Raw genomic sequence first — 21,952 nt, forward strand, 5'->3', positions numbered from 1 at the left:
ATCAACAAGAACTTAACCATTTATTTGGTACCAGACACAGTGTTCAGGCCTGGGAATACAAAGAAAAGGCAAAAACTCGGTGCCTGTCCTCAAGTCAACAAGCGGGATACAAAGAAAGGCTCTCTATTCCTTCCTGTTCTCCAGGAACACCTAGTCTAACGGGGAACAAGCGAACAGCCACACTGGAGCTCATGTTAGAGGGAAGGCACTACATTAATGGGGAATCGAGAAAGGCTTCTCGCAGAAGCTGAGATGTTGGCTGCGACCTGGGACCCTGATTCAAGGTGTTCACTTTCTAAAAGAGTCAACAACATTCAAAACAAAACAAAACCTGTTCAAACAGGATACATTTGATGTAAATGGGAGGTAATTGTAGAGGGTGAGCACAAGCAGAGGGGAGGGGTGGGGGACTAGGACAGGTCCCCTGCAGGTGGGATTTGAGCCGAGTCTTGGAAGGAAACTAGGTTGTGAAAGGAGAAATAATAACAACAATAACAGCTAGCATTAATCTAGCGCTTTAAGAATTACTTTGTGCTTTAGAGTATCTTCGCCTAATACTCGCGACTTATTGCTAATATAGATATAGATGTAGATATAACGTGTGTGTGTGTGTGTGTGTGTGTGTGTGTGTGTGTGTGTGTGTATCCACCAACCTTGGACATCCCCTCCTCAAAGGAAAGCCGTAGAGCTGGAGTCGCTATCGCCTTCCCTCATCCCTCAGAGAGCCATTTACCCCTATTTTTGAAGCGCACTCCAACCCGCCACACTTCCTCGTGTTCCCTGCGGAGCCTCAGGCGCCCTTCCACCCTTGGCGGGCAGGGGGGGAGGGGTCACGTCGTGCTCTCCCCATCTGCTGAGGCTCTCGGACCGCGCCGAAAGCCAAGGGCGCAGAGCCGGGGGGCGGGGGTAGGGAACATCCATAGCACCCGTAGCCGAGAGGAGGGGAGGGGGGCGGGAGAGCGAGGCAGCCCGAGAGCTTGTGACGCGAACCTGCGACCGGCCGTTAGAACCGTTACTTACCATTCCCAACCGCGCCCAGGAGGGGCTGGCGGAGGAGCGAATGGAACAGCATCTAGGCCGGCGGGAAACGGGCAGCGAACAGAAGAGACCTGCAAACAGTCCAAATAGTACAGGCCCCGCGACCTCTCCCCCGTCCCCAGCCCATTTATACCGGCTAACTCCCGCCACCGCCGAGCCGGGCCAACAAACTCCGCGCCAAACTGACGTAACGCCACCTGATTGGCTCCTGCTGTTCCATCGCTAAGACGCAAGCCACGCCCACCTCGAGATCCCGCCTCTTCGTCACCCGCCCCCCCTCCTGCCACTGCCTCAGGGAGATTGGCTATTGGCCCCGCTTGCGCCTGCGCCGGGGGAAGACGAAAAGCTGAAAGGCCGAGCATCTAGGCCGCATGCGCGGTACCAGCAGGGGGAGAGCAAGGGCTGGGGGGCTAAGAAAACACGCGAGAACAAATTGGAGGGAGATGGTTGGGCTGCAGCTGAGTTTCCAGTCCTGAATAGGCTGGTCTAATTACTATTAGAGCGCCATGGCGTCGAATTCGACCAAGTCTTTCTTGGCAGACGCCGGCTACGGCGAACAGGAACTGGATGCGAACTCAGCCCTCATGGAATTGGATAAAGGTATCACGGGAGCTAACCGTCCGCGTCAAAATGGAGGGGGGGGGGAAGAACTGGCGCCACCAGCTGGTCGCGGCCTCGAGACCGCCCTGGTAGCGCATGCGCGGCAGTCTTGGCGTGGGGTAGCCCTTTTTCTCGTGGCTGGCGCGGTTTGGTGCTCGCTCTCTGTGGGTCGCGGGAGGAGGCCCCTCTGGGAGACGAACTTTTAAATTCCCGCAGCCTCGAGCTAGGTGCTTAAGGGCTGGAGGGGAAAGGCGAAAGGGCGCGGGGCTGGAGAAAACCCAAGTAATAGCTGGGGTTCGGAGTTCTGGATTCACGCGCCAGCCACGCACCTGCTGTGAAACCTTTAATTCCCCCAGAGTCGAGCTGGTTTATTAAAACCTTATGATTATTTCTGAGTACGTGCATTTTGAACCGAGTGTCCCTCCTGAGTACTTCACCTAGCATTTAGTATGTTATTGTACAGTCGTGTCCGACTCTTAGTGACCCCATTTGGGGTTTTCTTGGCAAAGCTACTGGAGTGGTTTGCCATTTCCTTCTCCAGTGGATTGAGACAAACAGGTTAAATGTTTTGCTCCAGGTCGCAGCTAGTGGATGTCTCAGTTTGGATTTGAACTCAGGTCTTGTGACTCCACGTCCAGTGCTCTATCCATTGCGCCACCTATCTGCTATTTATGAACCTTTTGGACTCGGATTTGTTGGATTTGTATTGACTATAGAGTTACAGGAGGGACTTTTGTTGTTGCTTTTCACTGTGAGAGCAAAGTAGAACAAATGGTTTTATTTCTAAAAGTCGGAAGTGACTCAGCTGTTTGTATTGCCCTGCTCAAGAAGCTTCAGTGGTGAAATTTATAAGAATACAAGTCATTCCCCAATTGACAGGTTTGTCAAAAGGATATGAACAGGCAGTTTTCAGGTGAAGAAATCAAAGCTACCTATTGTCATATGAAAAAATGGTCAGAATCACTATTGATTAGAGAAATGCAAATTAAAACAACTCTGAAGTACCACCTCATACCCATCAGATTGGCTAATATGATGGAAAAGGAAAATGATAAATGTTGGAGAGGATGTGGGAAAATTGGAACTCTAATGCACTGTTGGTGGACTTGTGAACTGATCCAACCCTTCTGCAGAGCAATTTGAGACTATACTCAAAGAGCAATTAAACTGTATACTCTTTACCCTGTTCTACAAGGTCTGCATCTCAAAAAGCTGCTCTGGCTCCCTTTTGCATCAAGGATAAAGTAAAAATTCTTTCTAGGACAATCTGGCACCAACCTCCCTCACCAGGTTGTCAGACATTAATCAGGCACTGTGAAAGGCTGGGGGAAAAAATAAGACCAGTTCTCTGGGCTGAAGGACCTAACAGTCTAATGGGAGAAAACTATTGTGTATAAGCAAGGGATCTGCAGGATAAATTGGAATTTATCCCTGAGGAAAGACACTAAGATTAAGAAGCACTAGGGAAGGCTTCTTGCAGAAGGTGACATAGGCAGAGTTGAGGAGGGAGAGTTTCAGCAATAGGAGAGAACCTGGAAAATTGGTGGAGTCTGGTGATGGAGGCAAGTGCCAGTGGATTGCAGAGTTAGGAGGGAGGGATTAAGGTGTAAGAACTTGGAAAGGTTTTTAAAGAACTTGAAAAGTCGAAGAATTTTATATTTGATCCTGGAGAGAGCCACTAGTGTTGATTGAATGAATAGATGAGGATATAGTCCAACCTTCCCTTAAAGAAGACAGATTTGATAGATGAGTAGAGGATGGACTGGAGTAGGAGAGACTGGAGGCAGGGAGACCAATCAGAAAGATATTGCAATGTTCCGAGTGTGAGGTGATGAGGGCCCTACACCAGGATGGTTTTAGTGTTAGAGAAGAGAATGGGGCCTATTCTAGAAATGTTATAAGGGTGGAAAAAGGAAATAAATTGAATATGGAGACTAAGTTAAGAGAGTGAGGGCTGGATAAGTGGATTTGAGAATCATTGGCATAGAGATGGTAACAGAATCCATAGGAGCTGAAGAGGTCACTAAGTGAAGCAATATGGGGGAGATATATTCTGTGTAGGAAGAAATCCTATGGGACCCTCACAGTTAGTGGGTATGTATAACTTGGATGGAAATCCAGCAAAGGAGACTGAAAAGGAGCAGATTGGTTAAGTGAACCATGTGGCTTTTAAAAAGGTCCGAGAGGCATAAATTTCTGGGTAATTTAATCATTTTATTAATAGTGCCAGCGTTTAAATAAAAGGATGGTCATTTGGCTGACACTCTTTTAGACCAAAGACAGTGGGGGGCAGGCTCACTGCTTATCTGCCTATTGGAAGGAGAGGAGAGGTTGGTAACCAATTCTGATTGGCTAAAAATGAGGGAATGAATATTGCAATGAGGGGCTGGACCTGAACTTTGATTAATGTCATTTACTTCTAAGTTAGCCTCAACCTTGGACAATCCCTTCAAAGATTTTATCCCCAGCCAGACCTGAGTAGGGCACTATGGCTTCCCAACTGGGTGGAGTCTAAATCCTAGCTCATTATCAGTAATGCCCTTCAAGAGACTGATCTTTTAAAATCGGGACTTTAGAAAAAGGGGGGAACTCTGGATCTCCCCAAATAATTGGTTACTGATAATTATTTCTCTCAACCAGGAGAGTTATGTCATGAAAACCTAGGGGAAAGTGAATGTTAAGGAAAAGAGGGTGATCAGCAGTGTCAAAGGCTACAGAGAGGTCAAGAACAATAACGATTGAAAAAAGGCCATTGAATTTGGCAATTGAGAAATCATTAGTAACTTTGGAGAGAACAGTTTCAGTGGAATGATGAAGCTGGAAGCCAGGCTGTAGAGATTTAAGAGTGAGAGAAAGGGAAGTGGAGGCAATAGTAAGTAAACTATTAAGAGCCTGCTACATGCCAGGTGCTGTGCTAAGCATTGGGAATACAAATGCAAAAAAAAAAAAAGGCAATCCTCGTACTCAAGAAGCCTAGAGTATAATGGGACAAAACAGCACACAAAGAGGAAACTGAAAAGGCGGTCCGTCATTTTATGGATTGTTTTCTCCCAGTTTCTGTCTTATACTATTGTTACCTGAAATGTATTTGTAATTCTTTGTTAGATAATCCGCATACTAATATGTTCAAAGAATGTTAGAGCTAGTGGACCTTATATACCAGAGATAAAGGAAATGAAGCTTGTTTGTATAGTATGCAACCTTTTTTTTTAACTAGTATATTTTAAAAGTACTGTATGACTTTGAGTAAATCATTAATTTAATCTAGGTATTTTACCAGCTCTTTTGAAGAATTGATAGGGTCATGGATACTTCCCTATTTTAAAGGTTACTTAATAATCTGGACCATTTTTTCCAATAAGATAAGACTTTATGTACTGTCACAAATAATTGGAATTTTATAGTTTTCTGTTTACTTTATGACAATTTAAAACAAAATTGGTTTATATTTCATTAAAATCTGCTGTAGTATTTAGGAGGCAGTGTAGCATAATCAGTGACTAGATGTCTGACTTAACAATCAAAAAGACCAGGGTTTGAATTCTGCCTCAGACCCTTTTGAGCAAAGTGTCATCTTAGATTAGTCACTTAACCTCTCTTATTTCCCCTCTCCCAGTCTTAATTTCCTCATCTCTAAAATGGACACAATTATCCTTCCAAAGTATTCCTCAACTCATGGGATCCTTATGAGAAAAGCGCTTTGCAAACCTTAAAGGATTATATAAATGTGATGTTTGGTACATGGGTAACGGCACATGTAATTGTCCTGATCAAGGTTTATAGGTCACATAATGATTGGTCAAAGTAACAGGAGGCTATTCTTTATCTAGTGATATTGAGTAGCATTAAAAGAGGAAGCATATGAATAAGGTATTGATGAAAATGCCATAGGAGGAACCCAAAGTTTTAAAAACAAATGTTAAAAATTGTTTTTACATGCAACTGGGAAATAAAATATACAGGCAGTGGGGTATAGAAATCTATCTTTCCCTACAGGAAAATAGAAGGAGAAGGGAATGGGGGGGGAGTAATAGAAGGGAGGGCAGATTGGGGGAAGGGGTATTCAGAATGCATGCCATCTTGGGGTGGGGGAGGGAAGAGATGGGAGAAAATTTGAAACTCAAAATCTTGTGGAAGTGAATGTTGAAAACAAAAAATAATTTAATTATAAAAAAAGAAAAAAATTTTAAAAAGAAAATACCATAAGAAACAATTCTTAAAAACTTAATTCTTTGTTTCCATTTTATTTTACTGTCTTCATCTGTTGATGAATGGGTATTTCCAAATAGTTCTCATTGACAGATTTTTCAAGAAAACTTTAGATTTTTTTTCCTTCTAAATATTCATGATGATTTACAGTACAAGTTATTAATATGTTGCTATAGCTATTAATATCTTAATGTGCATTTAATAATATACAAACCCTTTGGGGCCCAAATTTGACAAGTACTTTTAACATTGCAAAGTGTATACCTTCCCCGTTGTTGCTTTTTAATAGGGCTGAGGTCTGGCAAACTTGGAGAGCAGTGTGAAGCAGTTGTACGTTTTCCTCGACTGTTTCAAAAGTATCCATTCCCTATTCTTATCAACTCTGCGTTCCTAAAACTGGCTGATGTTTTCAGAGTTGGGTAAGTCTAATCTATGCCCTTTCTAAAATGTCAGTGTTCTAAAATTATTTGTTTTTGTTTGAGAGAGTGGCCTCTTTTTCTCTGGCTTGGGCTCTCTTTTCTTATTGTAGCCTCTGTTATCTGATTTACTCTTTTTGTATGTTTTTCTGATTTACATTTATAGTTTGAATTATCATATTCTTGCAGGTGACTCCCAAACCTGTATGTTCAGCCTTTGTCTTCAAAGCTCTGCCATTAGGCATTGAAAGACAGAATGCTATAGAGGCCAAGAAGATCTACTTCAGTTCTGCCTCATTTACTCGATGTGTGTGCTGGGGCAAATTATTTAATCTTTTCTAGATTCATTTTCCTTTCCAGAAAAATGAGGATAGTCATAACTGTGGTACTTATCTCACCAGGTTGTTATAATGATGAAATGAGATTACATATACATATATATATGTATGTATGTATGTGTGTATGTATGTATATGTGTATGTATGTATATGCGTGTCTATGTATGTATGTATAAAACATTTTGAAAACCTTAAAGTGATCTGTAAATGTCAGTTATTGTTATTGTTATGACATTCCATTTCCTACCTGTAAGCCTTGGTATAGGCTGCCCCCATGCTTGGAATGTTCTCTATCTACTCCCCTGCCTCTTGAAACCTCTAGCTTCCATCAAAACTTAGTTCATGTCATCTCCTACACTAAATTTTTCTTCATTTCCCAAGTTTTTAGAATTTCTCTACTCTCTTACTACTTTTTTACTTATTGTATATATTTTGTATTTTCTTAGTTGTGTACATGTTGTTTCTTCCAGAGTTATGTAAGTTTAAGGCAAGAATGATTTACTTTTGTTTTGATCCCAAGTACCTAACACATATGAGGTGCTGAATGAATTCTGAATGAATGCTTCCTAAACTGAATTAAACCAGCCTTCCTTTCCAACTCCCATACTAGATATTTTTACTTTTATTCAGTTAATGTCAAAAAAAAGGTACACAGCTATTATTACCTCACCATGATTCCCATTAGAATTTTCCTTCTGAATAAAATATAAAACATGATAGGTAACATAAACTTAAAATTCATATACATATGTAAAGTCAATATCTATCTATTACAAGAAAAAAACAAATATTTAAAGCAATTCTAAAGGGTCAGGAAAGAAAAGTTACTTCTTGGATAAAAAAAAAAAGACCAAAATAATTACCATCATTCACAGAATTTGAAAGGTATTCGGTCCAACCCACAGCCAAACCTGAGAAATAGTCATTTAATGTTTGCTTAAAGCTGTCCAGTGAAGAGGAACCCTCTACTTCCCAAAGCAACCCATTCTAGATTTGGACGGCTCTGATTGTTAAAAATTTTTTCCTGATGTCAGGTCTAAATTTGCCTTTTTGCAGTGTCCACCCATTGCTCATAATTCTTCCATCTTGGGCAAAACAAGTCTAAATTCCTTTTTTAAACAAAGATTGAGCATAGATTGGGTAGAACTCAGGACATGTAGTCAGGAAAACCTGAGTTCACGTCTGGCCTCAGACATTTGCTAGTTGTGTGATTTTGGGCAAGTCACTTCTTTGCCTCAGTTTCTTCATCTGTAAAACACTAGGGCATAGTACCCCAAACCTATTGCTTCCTTATTCCTGGAGGCTGTCTCTTTAATACATCCCAATATCACATTAACTTTTTTGACTGCCACATCCCTCTTTGCAGTCATTGAAATTGAAGTACACTAAAATCCCCTTAGGTCTTGGGACTGTTTTTTGTCTTTATACCCTCAGAGCCTAGCCCAATGCCTAGCACAAAATAAATGCTTACTAACTGCTTGTTGAATTGAAGCACATTGGATCTTTTTTGATGCCTTCCCCATATTATGCTTGTGAAATTGATTTTTTTTAATTACCCAAGTGTAAGACTTTACATTTACTGTTAGTAAATTTCATTCTATTAGATTTAGTCCAGTGCTCTTGCCTGTTAGGCCTTTTGGGATCCCAACTCTGTGTTAGCTATTTCTCCCAGTTGTGTCATCTGCAGATGTGATGAGTGTACCATATATTCCTTTATCCAAGTTATTGATAAAAATGCTAAACAGCATAAAGTATAGATCCTTGAAGCATTCTGCTGAATACATCCAGCCACGTTGGCTTCTGACCATATAGTACATAGGCGTACAGATCTGTTGCTGAAAAAGATGCCTAAAGCCATCCAAGCCCCTCATTAACTACTATTCTATGAATTTAGCCATTCAGTCAGTTATGTTTCCATCTAATTGTATGTCATTGTATAGACCACATCTTGCCATCTTTTTTCCAAGAATAGTAGAAGATAATGCTCCAATCTACTTTTCCAGTTTTTTAGCCAAACTAGGCTAACTGTTTTCCAAACTCCCAATTCTATCTCTTGCCTCTATGCATTTGCACAAACCACCTCACCCCTCCAGGCCCCTGCCTTTCAGCATCCTTAATTTTCTTCAAAACTTATCTCATATACTATCTCTACTTTGTAAACACTTTCTCCCTCCTCTCAGTTTTCTAGACTATCTTGTTTGATCTTACCCTTGTCCCATTTACTCCCTATCTTGTACTACACCTTTTCTGTTTACTTTTTTTTGCATGCCACTATAGATTTTAGTTACCTGAGTGAAGTTTGTTTTGTTTTTGTCTTTGTATTACTAGCAAAGTTCCTTATACATAGTAGTAGTTGCTTGCTTAATGTTTATTGAAATTGTTAAATTGTACTCCACCTAGCTTAGTTTAGACTCTTTTTTAAAAAAAGATAAGGAGCCCAGGGCTCATAGAATTAAAGTAACTTGACCAAAATCACATTAGTGATTAGTATCAGAACTGAGACCGGAATCCAATTCTTCTGATTCCTAATTGAATGCTTTTTACTACTGTTTCTCTCTTCTGCTTTTGTACCCTAAAATAGGCATAAATTTTCCATGTATGTTAGTTATAGAAGAGTTCTTAATGTATTATGAAAATGAATATATAGTACATAAATTCTCTGTTCTACTACTTTTTAAATTTTAACCATCTAAAAAACTAATATGCTGCCTTTAGTAAACACGAATTAGACCCTCTTCTCGTCTTTGAAGGAAAAAATGTGTCACAAAAACAGCCTGAGGAGGTGTGGGAATGATTGGACAATACCTTTCTGATTATTTACATGTATGTGTGTGTATGTATAAATATATGTTTATGTTGATATATAGAGTTCTATATATATATATACACATACATATGCATATGTGTATATATATACACACACACACACACACACACACACACACACACACACATATATATTTATCAGTTACATTTTGGGAGGCACACTAACTGGCACAACTCTTCTTCCTCCATGAATCACTACCCTTGTGGAGCCATGGGTTAGAAAGGTATCGAAAGTGAATTTTGGAGAATATAACCAACTCCATCTTGTTCTGTATCAGCCATTTTAGTATGTGACCCTTGATGAACTGCAACACCAGCTGCAACAATTGATGTCCTTCAGTGTTTTCTCTCCTCCTCTTATCAGTACACGACTTAGTAGCTGAAGGTGGAGTATTCCAGAGTCCTTGGAATGTCCTCCTCCTCTGTCTAGTCTGATGGAGAATTCTCTTTGATTTAGTGAAACTAGCTATACTAAGAAAATAAACTCCCTTATCTCTTTACTGCAGCCAATGATATATATTTTCCTTTAACAAGCATTCTATTTTTCTTTGTATGGCCCACCACGTTTTGATGAATAGCCATCTTGCTGTTTTCTTTGTTTCATATAATGTATAAATATTGGTTACTGAGTTGTGAATGGTGTGTTCCTCATCAATTGTTGGTGGAGAATGACACACTCAATGTAATAAAGTCTTTTTCCTGATTTTGTCTGGCTTATTGGCTTTAGCTAGTCGAATTCATAAGAAAATTCATGCCACAAAGGAAATAAGTGGGTCATTGTTAATTAATACTCTCTACTCACTTTTCTTCAATGATGAGTGAGATAAATAGATTAAGAATGGAGAATTAGAGATTGTGTATTGATCCTTGTTATTACTATTTGAGGCAGACAGGATTTTTCATCTTTTTTCTTCTTTTTAGAAACAACTTCCTCAGGCTATGTGTACTTAAAGTCACTCAACAAAGTGAAAAGCATCTGGAGAAGATCCTGAATGTGGATGAGTTTGTGAAGAGGATCTTCTCTGTGATCCATAGCAATGACCCTGTGGCAAGGGCTATCACGCTCCGGTATGGTAGTTTCACTTTGGGTCTGAGATTATTCACAAGATTAGACTCTTCACCTGTTTAAAACAAGGAAACTGGAATATGATGTCTTTGTGGGTTTTAGGAATTTATGTTTGTGAGATTAAAGCTCAAATGATGAGGAAGACAAACTAATAATCTATAGTTCCTAATACATTAGGATTTGTATCCTATAATAGCATTTTTATCTAAATAGTAGCATGAAATTTGTGTGTGTATGACACACATGCACATATATATATTTTAAATACAGATATTCTGGTTAGATGAATCAATTTATTATTGTTTCATTATTAAATAACAAGAAGTAACACCTAAACTGTTCTATGAAGGTCCAGTCTTTTCATTTAAAGTTGCATGCTTCCTTAAGCTTGTAATTACCATTTCAAGTTACTATGTAGATCTGACCTTTTATCCATTAAAAAAGACCCTTGGTATTTGTGCTCCAGTATTTACTTGTAATATATTTCCTTTGATCATGAAGTTAGAATCATGTTGCTTTAAAAGGTAAAACTTATTAGGTCTGTAGCTTATAGATGATGTAATAATCTAAAACCACTGTTGAAATGAAGCAAATCATACTCCTGTTTTATAAGCTTAAACACAAGTGAAAACAAGTCATACTATAGTTCATAAAATCATAGATGCTTAAGAATTGGATGAGACATTAGAGAGAAACTTTCCTTTCCTTCCAGAGCAGAAACCTATTCTGCAACATGGCAATGATCATCCAGCTTCTAAGCACATCTCTTTTAGTGAGGGGGTGCTTCCTATCCTTATGAGGAAGGCTCCTCCATTTTTGAATGGCTCTAAGAGATAGAAAATTCCACTGTATGATGACTTTACATCTATCTTCGTGTGACTTCTACCCATTAGATTAACTCTCATCTCTCTTTTACCTGACATACTTTCACGTATCTTAATATGACTCTAATGGGCTCCCCCATCTTCTCTTCAGATCACTCAGCCCCAATTCATCTCAGTCGTTCCTGCATAAACAGCGTTTCCAGACCCTTCACCTTTCTATAGCCTTCCTCTGTACACTTGTCCAGTGTATCTGTGTTTCTGGACCCAGTGCTTGACAAAGTTTTCAGATCTTAGGTCATTCTGAAGATATAAAGAATGTTTTTATATAATGGTGGGGGGGAGTGAGGTTTATTTTTTTAAAATAGCAGCTCATATAAGCAATTTTTTTAAATGGTTCTGAGAAACTTTCTTTTATGATCTTTGTTCCCTGCCTTAGAGAACAAGGCCTTTCCTGTGTCCACATTTTCACCTGGTTAATTTTTTTTTATTGATTAATTCAACAATGCACTCTTTTAGGTGATGCAAGTGATTTACAGTTCCAATGAGGAGAAGCAGAAATTGGCTAAAGAGACTGTGGATGCACAGAAGACTCAACTATCTAACTCAGAAATCTAAAAAAATATATAGAAGATGGAAGCAGAGGTGTGAAGTCACAGAGGGCATGTGCAAAAGCATAGCGCTTTTCTGTCAGAATATATTGTTAGGTCAGAATGAGCAGAGTCTTTCAGGCAAACTGCAGACAACCAGGAATGTTCTTTAGTTATATTGGGGAAAAGAAGAGAATTATATACACATCCCACTCCCTCTTTTTCCCTTTTTATACTCTGCTGATTTCATCAGCTCTCATAGATTTAACACATCTACTTATCCAGTCCTTATCTTCTTCCTGGGCTTTTTTTTTTTTTTTTTTCGGTGAGGTAATAAGGATTCTGACTTGGTCAAGGTCACACAACTAGTAAGCATCAAGTGTCTGAGGCCAGATTTGAACTCAGGTCCTCCTGCCTCCAGGGCTGGTGCTCTATCTACTGTGCCACCTGGTTGCCCCCCTGAGCTATATTCTTGAATCTCCAAGTACCTGCTGGACATATCTCTATGTCCCATACGCTTCTCAAACTCAGCTTGTCCAAATTGAATTCTTTCTTTCCCTTAAACCCAATTCTCTTCCTGACTTCTCTCTTTCAGTCAATGGTACCATCACTCTGTGCTTTACATGTAGTAAACACTTAATATTTATTATATAGTGCTTTTTCATTCATTCATTCATTCTTCCGTCACCTGGCTTCAAAAGCTAAAAATCATCTTTGGCTTTATTTTCTCATTCTTTCACCATATCCAGTCAATTGCTAATCTTTGTAGATTCAACTTCCACAACATCTTGTACATCTTTTCCCTTTTCTTCATTCTTATCACAGCCACCTTGATTCATACCTTTATCACCTTTCACCTGGATTTTTTCAGCAGCCTTCTAATTGGTCTTCTCCCAGACTCCCCTCTCCAGCCTATCCTTTATACAGATGCCTGCTAAAGAAGTTAAATTAACAAGCATTGTTAAGTGTTTATTATATGTCAGGCACTATGCTAAGTACTGGGAATACATGTACAAGCAGAAGGGAAAACAGTCTTTCCTTCAAAGACCTTAAAAGGAAAAATAGTCCAAGACTGGAGTGAGTTTCCAGATATGCTAAGGCATAGTAGACAACATTTCACAAAGTGGAGATCTGTAGTGCAGCCTGGAGAGGAGTGAAGACATGGTTGGCCTGGGCCTCTTCCTTAAAGTGAAGGTTCTGAGAGGAACCAGCCAATCAGAGGGAGAGGCTGCAGGGCTGGAGAATACTTCCAGTGTAAGAAGTAGTCCAAAGATGGAATGAGCTTCATTTGCTCTTCTAGAATGAGGAGACAAAGGCCTGTGCAAAGTCAAGAGTGCATCCTAGAGAGAAATGAAATTGCTTTAATAAAGAAGCTTTAGTGTCTCCGTTACAGACATTCTTAAGGGTCTGTGATGTGGATGGGGAAAAAATTACATCTTTATTTTCATTATTTAAAAATGTATTTAATATAGTTGACTCCTGAGATCTTTCAAAAATTTTCTTTTTCCTATCATCTGTCAGATAAAGTAACACTTCAAGGCATGTTTTAGAAATATTTGAAATTCACAGCATCATTTTCATAACCAAAGTTTATATATGTATTTTTTTCAGTTTGGGTCTATAAAAGTACTTATCTGTTCTAATTTTTATTAATAAAGCTTAACTCCCCCCCCTTTTTTTTTAACTCTGAATTTACCTTATCTCCTTTTCTTGGGATTGCTATAGGATGTTGGGAAGTTTGGCATCCATCATTCCTGAGAGGAAGAATGCTCATCATAGTATTCGCCAGAGTCTGGATTCACATGATAATGTGGAAGTTGAAGCTGCTGTGTTTGCTGCTGCTAATTTCTCTGCACAGTCCAAGTAAGTGCGTACTGTTAACGTCTAGATTCCCAAGTAGATGTCAGCGAGTGACCATTCAGTGTTTGTCAGGCACCTAGTAATTGCCCAGTTGCACTGCTCTTAGGAATACAAAAGAAGTATAAAACATGGTCTCCTCCCTGAAGGAGTATATGGTCTAGTTGGGGAGAAAAGATTAACATACATGATGAAATAGAGGAAAAATTCAGTACCAAACTGTGTTGTGAATGTATGCGGTAGACATACAAAGAGAGGTAGAAAGACTTCATGAAAGAATCAGAGCTTCTTCCACTGAAGAGAGAGCCTCTCTTCAGTGAATATTAACCCTTTATTCCTTCCATTTCATTCCAAAATTTTTAAAGTAAATTTTATTCGTGCTTTGTGTTTTGTACATAATTTCTGGAAATATCACTTCCCCCACCAAAAAAAAATTTGAACTTTCTCTTTCAATAAACAGCTTATTTCTTATTTTAAACAGAAATATTAATGCCAGTGTTGACTGCTTTCAAGAACAGTACCTTTCTGAAGACTTGTTAAAGCAACTTACTAAAACATGAAGTGATGTGAATCAGATTTTGATTTTATTTTTATTAAAGGTGCTTTAAAGGTTGCAGAGTGCTTTATATGTATTATTTCATTTGCTTTTCATAATAACCCTATGAGGAAGCTGCTGTTATCTCATTTTGTAGATGATAAAACCAAAGCTAACAGAGTTTTAGTTTAGTCTGAAGTGGGACTGGGCCCTTTCCCTTAAACCTCTGTGGATTTATAACAGTCTGACTTGTGTTATAGTTATGTGTCTTATTATATCCCTGTTAGACTGTCAGCTCCTTGGGGGCAAGGGCTTTTTTTTTTTTTTTTAATTCCCAGTACCTATAGCTCTGGCTTGCACAGTGTAGATACTTGATAAATGTTTGTTGAATGAAATTGACCTAGTGAGAGTGAAAGTTCTAAGACAGGGAGGAAAGAAGGTCATTTCATTAACGGACTAGAAAATAGTGTGGAATTTAGCACAGAATTTAGACTTAAAGAACCTTTGTTTGAATTCTCTCCCAGCTGCTTGTTATTTAGATGACCAAGGACAAATCATGTAGTCTCTCCAAGCTTTCATTTTTTTCATCTATTAAATGAGAGGGTTGGACTAGATAATTTGTTAGTTCCCTTCCAGTTCTATGATGCTAGTCCATGTTTTATGGGCTTGAAAACTCTTGCATACTATCGTATAAGACTTACTAAGGTTAGCTTTGGGGGCTTTCTTAGAGATCACCAGTTGTTTTGGGTGATCTGTGAGGTCATTTCTTTTCAGTCCTTTGAAAACTTTGGTGAATTTAACTAAAGGTGTCTTTAAAAATCTGTTTCTTCTTTCCACAGGGATTTTGCTGCAGGAATCTGTAACAAAATCAGTGAAATGATTCAAGGTGCGTAAGTTCTATTTAGTAATAAGAAAAAGTTGAGTTTTTCTTCATATTCACTTTATGCCCTATTGAGTTAATTAGAATAGTTTAATTATATATTGTAGTTGTATCATACATATTCATGCACTTGGTTAAAAAAAAGATGGAGAAAAAAATGATTCAAGTAGAGCTGGCAGTTTTGCCCACCAATTCACTCTGTGAGCATATACCTCAGAGCAAGTATGAGATGGGAAATAATAATAGCATTTATGTAGCACTTTAGATAGGTTAAATCATTTGAGATGTGAATCTGCTGTTTGCTCAGTAGATACCTCTCATAGGGTGAGCATCTCATCCCATTGAGCATAATTCTAGAATATCCTCTTTATCATACCTACCAACAGTCCATTCTATTTATGATGGTTGAACAAATGAGAGGGACAACTTTATTTGGTCTTCTTAACTTTCCTGGTCAGGTAGAAAGTCTCTCCTTTGTTTTCTTTGTCTTCTTTATGTCCTCATTTGTCTTATAGTTAATAGGAAGGATCAATTATGTAATGGTATGATCACTGTCTAATATAATCACATTCATGTACCAAGCCCTTTCAAGAGTATTTTTCCATATGTTTACTAGGAGTGTATATATATAACCTGTATCAGATTGCACGCTGTCTTGGGGAGGGAGATGGGGAGAGAGAGGGAGAAAAATTTAAAACTCAAAAGCTTATGGAAGTGATTGTTGATAAATCAAAATAAAAAAAGAATCAAAATTTTTAAAAAAAGTATTTTTCCCCTCATCATTAGTTTTTATACTAGCTACGTCTTTACCTATTTTTTTTTTCTATTTGAGTAGAAGTCCTTACTCCTGTCTATTCCTAATCATTAGCTTCACTGAATGTAATGAAATTGTGGAAAATAAAATTTACATTCAATTATTTCCATAGTCACTATCTCAGATCCATCTGCTTTTTGATATGGGCTTCCTTCTTTTAAAAGACCCTAGAATCTCTCCATCTACAAATTTTAAAGATAGTGTACTATTATGGGTGATTAAAGGAATTATCAAGGATAATTTTAATTACAGGTGATTTTACACTGACTTTAGAACCTAATCCTAACATGAATTTAACTTCACAGTATATGCTTTTAAACTGTCATTAACAAAAAAAGTACGTGCTTACTTTGTGTCAACAGTGGGGGAAAAAATCACCTTTTTTCATCTTTGGGAGGTGACCCACAGCCACATTTCATAGACCATGGGTTGTGCTTATCAACAATAAAAGTAAAGCTTATCTCCCTTTAGACCCATGATAACTTTGTGTACTTGATTTAAGGAAAATATTTTAAGGCCATTGTGGCTGTCTTCTTGTTCTTTACTTGAACATGAAAAATGTTGCTCAGAAGAAAGAATTTAGGAGACAAGGAAGCAGATAGGATGATTTTATTATTATCTCATTAAAGAGATTGCACACACGCACAGTTTATGGCTTTGTATGTAGTTGATTTTTTTTTTATTTTTTGTGTATATGCTAACTAGAGTAAAAGCAAGAAATATGGTACTCCATAGCCAAGCTTATTCTTATGTTAAAAGTAACACGTTATGTAGTGGGTTAGTATTATAGTGTCTTAACATTCTCATTTAATCCTCACACCTAATGAGTTAACTAGTGCAAGTATTATTAATTCTATTTTAGTGATGAAAGAAATGAGGTTAGTTGAGCTTCACACAGCTAGTAGGCAAAGCTGGGGTTCCAATACATATGTTCTTACTCAGCCCAAATGACCAAAAAAAACAAGTAGAGTTAATGATGTTTGACCAAGTTTCTTTCAGATCAGAAGATATTAAGAGATAGGGAAAGATGTTATAGTATGCAACATGTTTAGCATAAAATGAAATTGTATCAGTTTTGAATGTAGGCGTATATACCTGATGATTATGTAGCAAAATTCACAATATAAGAACTAGATTTTTAGAAAGTAGATTTGATACCCCATTATCAATAAAATGATCAATAAGAAAAATTACAGAACTAAACAGAATATTAAGTACATTAGATCTAATAGAAAAGGAGAGATTTCAGTGTAACAAATATATAATGTACCTTTTTATAGGTAATTACCTTTTTTTGTTCTAACCTTCTCCATGCTTGTATAAAATTGATGACATGCTAGGTCACAAAGAAAATGTGTGCAAATTTAGAAGAACAAGATGCTATATTCAACCTTAAATGTACAAACCATAGTGCATTCAAACTAGTAATAAATAATGATATAGTTAGTAAAAGACATAAACTTCTCCTCTGCTGCCCAGGGGCCCCTCCCCCCCAAAATTTAAATCACCTTGGACATAATTACTGGGCAAAAAAGGACATTTTTAAAACATTAACAGATTACATCAAAAGTAATAGAAGTATAGGTGCTGTACATAACAATTAAGATCTGACCAAAGCAGGTACTAAAAGGAAATTCACAGTTTTGAGTGCCCATAGTAATAAGTAAAAGAAAACATTAACAAATTGAGTCTGTATCTAAAAATTTAGAAAAGGAGCTAACCAGCAAAACACCATAACTAAGAGGGGACCAAGATCAGAGCAGAGGTTTCTATGACATTCTGTGGAAGAGAGTGCTGTCCTTGGAAACAGGAAGAAAGTGTTGTGCTTATGGTGAAAAGAGCCCTGGCTCTAGAGTCAGGCCCTGGTTCAGATTTGATGCTTACTATCTGAAAGACCTTAGGCAAGCCCTTCAAGGTCCTGGCACCTCCTTGTTCTCATTTGTAAAATAAGGTTGTTAGATTAGATGGCCTCTGAGGCTTTTTCTATCTCCATATCTGGATTCAGTTCTCAGGTCTGCTTCTTCTGGCCTTTGTGATCTGGGATAAATCAGATTCCATGAGCTTCAATTGCTTCATCTATAAAAAAAGGGTTTGGGAACCATGTGATTGGCAAGGTGACAGAGTAGTTGTTTTCTGCAAAACTTTGCATTCCAAAAATTAAAAAAAAAAATTTACACTAAATATGGAGTAACTAAAGGCAAATACACAAATGTAATACAGAAAAACTTCATGAAGTAAGATAAGCAACTGGAATACTTAAGACTTGCACCTAATGTGGTATATCTGCCACAGCCCTTGTGCTGAGCATAGCCAGTGCTTTTACTTCAGGCTCTGAATGGGCACCATTTCCTCGCCTCAAAATATATGGCAGATGTCGATTCAACTAGCCACTTTGAAGGAAGGAGAAAACGACTAGAGGAGGTCAGTGAGAGGTTTAGTTGGCTAGGTGAGATGGTACTTCCTTTCCTAACAGAAGGGTGATTACCTACCTAGCTAAAGTCTTCTCCCCAGCCAGTTTCCTGTACTCTCCACTATTATTATAACCACCACCATCTGCCTCCTCCATTTCTACTCAGATATTGCTGAAAAGTGCTGGAGAAAATCATCCATGAATGTGGATTTGTGTCCACTTCGAATACACATTAATTTCAAATTGGACCTTCACTGTCTCATGGTAATCCTTTTACTGTTTTGACTCTGTTGTACAGGAGATATATCCATACCTTACAGCACTTCTCCTAAAGCCTCTTTTCACCCTGTCAGTAGAGAACCTCCCGTGGTACTTTACTGAGAAAACTGAGGCATTCACAGGGACCTCTATAAAACCCTTTGACAGTACTCATTCTTTGTACTGATTCTCCTTGTCTTCAGACTCCCAATCTACTAGCTTATTCCCTTTTGACAAAAAAATGCATTCGTATCTTCCCCTGGGGAAAAAAAAACCCTCACTTGCCTCCTTCGTCCAGCCCTCTTCCTGTTCCTTTCCTTTTAGAGTTACCAGTGATTTCTTAATTGTTGATTCCAAAGGCCTTTTTTCAGTCCTCATCTACATCCTTTCTACAGAATGTGACACTGTTGATCACACTCTCCTCATAAATACTCTCCTCTCTGAGTTTTTGTGATACTACTTTCTTCTAGTTTTCTTTCTACTTACCTTTTCATTCCTTCATAGTCTCCTCTGCTGGAGCACCATAATTTGCCCACTAACAGTTAGAGTTAGCTTGTTGGTATAGTGCATAGATTTCTAGACCTGGAGTCAGGAAGATCATAGTTCAAATCCTGCCTCAGCTTAACTGTATGACCCTGAGCAAGCCACATAATTTATGTCTACCTCAGTTTCCTCATCCATAAAATAGGGGTAACAATAGCACCTCTTCGCCCCTCCCCCCATTGTCTTGAGGATAAATGAGATCGTATTTGTGAAGTGCTATATAAATGCTAAAAATTATTACTCCTTAGGCACTGTCCTGGCCTTCCTTCTCTTTAACTATCCATCTGGGTAAACTCAGTGGTTGGAATGCAGTCCCTCCTTAGTTTACCCCCTCTGTATCCCTAGCTTCCTTCACAACTGAGCTTTTATACCCCACCTACATGAAGCACTTCTGATACCTTCTCTTTACCTCTGAAATTACTGACTATATACGCATATATATACACTGTATCTTTATAAAATATACACACAATCTATCATATATCTGTATATATATGTGTGTATATACATACATATACATACACATACATACATTTATACATACTATATACACACACACACACACACACACACATATACATATATGTTATTTCCTGAGATCCAGTGTGAGGAGCTCATATAGAAGAGAACTGTTTTGGTTTTGTCTTTGTATCCCCAGTGCCTACCACTGTGCTTGGCACATAGTACACTGTTTTTAAATGCTTGTTGGTTAAATGATTGATAGAAGTGTATTTGAAACTGTGAGCTAATATTACATAGACTGGAAAAATACTACAGGCATTTTCTTTATAAACAGGCTTTAAAATAGAGGGAGCTACTCTCCCTTACTTTCTTTAATATAGGAAAAAACAAGCATTTATTAAGTACCAGCTCTGTGCCAAGTGCTTTACAAATATCTTATTTAATCCTGACAGCAACTCTGTGGTAAGTGTTATCCCCTTTTTACAGTTAGGGAAACTGAGTTAAACCTGTGACTTGCCCAGTAGCTAGTAAGTGCCTGAGACTGAATTTGAACCCAGGTCTTCCTGACTCCAAGCCTAGTGCTCTATCAGTGCATCACCTAACTATCCCTAAGATTTCTAATGTAGTGTTAGAAATATTAGCAGTCACAATTAGTCATGGGGGGGGAGGAAGAATTAAGCTTTAGCACTGAAGAAGTTAAAGTATCTCTACTTACAATGCTCACAATTGCATACATAGAAAACTTAAGACATTCAATAATAAAAACAATGTAGATTATAAATAATTTACATAATTTAGCAAGATAAAAGATAAAACCACACATATTTATTTCTGTAGATCAATGTCAAGAATCAGAAGAAACTGATAACATAATATTCTTTACAGTAACAATAAAATATCAGACATTTTTGCATTGATTTATAGAACATTTGAGACCTGTAGATATATGACTAAAAAATGATTCTGCCACAAATCAACAAAGAACTGAACAAATAGACATCTGTACATAGTAAGATAGAGCAAATATATGAATGCCAACACTTCACAAACTAACTGATTTAATACAACACATTGCATTACATAAAATAATAAGATTATTTCATAAAATTATAAAGTCATAATTCACTTGGAAAAATAATATCAAGAAGAATCACAACAAAACAGGAGGAGCAATGGAAGGAGTGTAGGCTAGCACTATTAAATGTGAAAATATATCAAATTTTTTTTTAAACTGTCTGATACTGAAAAAAAAATAAAGAAGTAGATCAGTAGACTAGAATAGATACTCCAAAATAGTACCTGTGAATAAAAAAAAGATATGTATACGATAAACACATACTTTTGAAAACATTGTTTGGTTGTTTTTGAGTTGTGTCTGCCTCTTTGTGACTCCATTTGGGGTTTTCTTGGCACAGATACTGGAGTGGTTTGCCGTTTGCTTTTCCAGCTCATTTGATAAATGAGGAACTGATACAAACAGGGTTGAATGACTTGCCCAGGGACGCACAGCTAGTTAGTGGCTGAGGCCAAATTTGAATTTAGGATGATGAGTCTTCCAAACTCCAGGCCCGGCACTCTATCCACTGAGCCATTTAGCTGCCCTTCTAAAAACATTAGGGAAATTGTATATTCAATGAAAACTCTCTGAAAACTGTATAGTTTCTATAACAATGGCTTTGGATCCATAACCAGAACTATATTCACATAGATTTCCGCTTTTGAAAAAAGGAATTATAAAGCAACAGTCATCAAAACCATCTGGTATTGGTTAAAGATTAGATAGAGGAATCAAGGGAACAGACTAGATAAGGGAGACTCAGAAACCAGAGAACTCAGTAACCCAGTGTTTGATAAAGTGGAAAACATAAATTACCTTGGGAAAACTGCCTATTTGATAAAAATGCTGGGAAAAGTAGAAAGCAGTCAGGCAGAAATTAGGCTTAGACCAACATTTTACACCACCCTATACTATATATTCTAAATGGATATGTGACCTTAATATTAAAGATCATACTAGAAAAAAATTAGAAGAGAAACATCACATACCTCTCATAGCTATAAGTAGGGAGATGTAGTTTTAGCCAAACAATGGATAGAGGCAATTACAGAAGATAAAATAGATAACTTTGATAGAGCTGAAAAGCTGCCGCACAGATGATAATGCATCTAGGATAAGAAGGGAAGTGGTCAAATGGGGGGAAAATCTTTGTCTCACGTTTCTCTAATAAAGGTTTGGTATCCAAGATATATCAGTCACACACACATGCACATGCACACACAGAAAGACTG

At 37.9% G+C, this 21,952-nt stretch overlaps 2 protein-coding genes across 2 annotated transcripts in view; one reads left to right on the forward strand and one right to left on the reverse strand.

Annotated features, from left to right (window-relative positions):
- The window catches only part of DTL (denticleless E3 ubiquitin protein ligase homolog), a 44,156-nt gene extending 42,999 nt beyond the window's left edge, over positions 1-1,157 (reverse strand). The window contains exon 1 of the mRNA XM_027871360.1: positions 1,021-1,157. Coding sequence (XP_027727161.1) covers positions 1,021-1,072 — 52 coding nt within the window. The 5' untranslated portion in view covers positions 1,073-1,157. The remainder of the gene's footprint in view (positions 1-1,020) is intronic.
- A 282-nt stretch (positions 1,158-1,439) lies between these two features.
- The window catches only part of INTS7 (integrator complex subunit 7), a 77,115-nt gene continuing 56,602 nt past the window's right edge, over positions 1,440-21,952 (forward strand). Inside the window, exons 1-5 of the mRNA XM_027871709.1 lie at positions 1,440-1,638; positions 6,137-6,266; positions 10,349-10,495; positions 13,630-13,767; positions 15,136-15,182. Coding sequence (XP_027727510.1) covers positions 1,545-1,638; positions 6,137-6,266; positions 10,349-10,495; positions 13,630-13,767; positions 15,136-15,182 — 556 coding nt within the window. The 5' untranslated portion in view covers positions 1,440-1,544. The remainder of the gene's footprint in view (positions 1,639-6,136; positions 6,267-10,348; positions 10,496-13,629; positions 13,768-15,135; positions 15,183-21,952) is intronic.

Source organism: Vombatus ursinus, unplaced genomic scaffold (genome assembly GCF_900497805.2).
Source record: "Vombatus ursinus unplaced genomic scaffold, bare-nosed wombat genome assembly UNPS02014798.1, whole genome shotgun sequence".
Lineage (NCBI taxonomy): Eukaryota > Metazoa > Chordata > Mammalia > Diprotodontia > Vombatidae > Vombatus > Vombatus ursinus.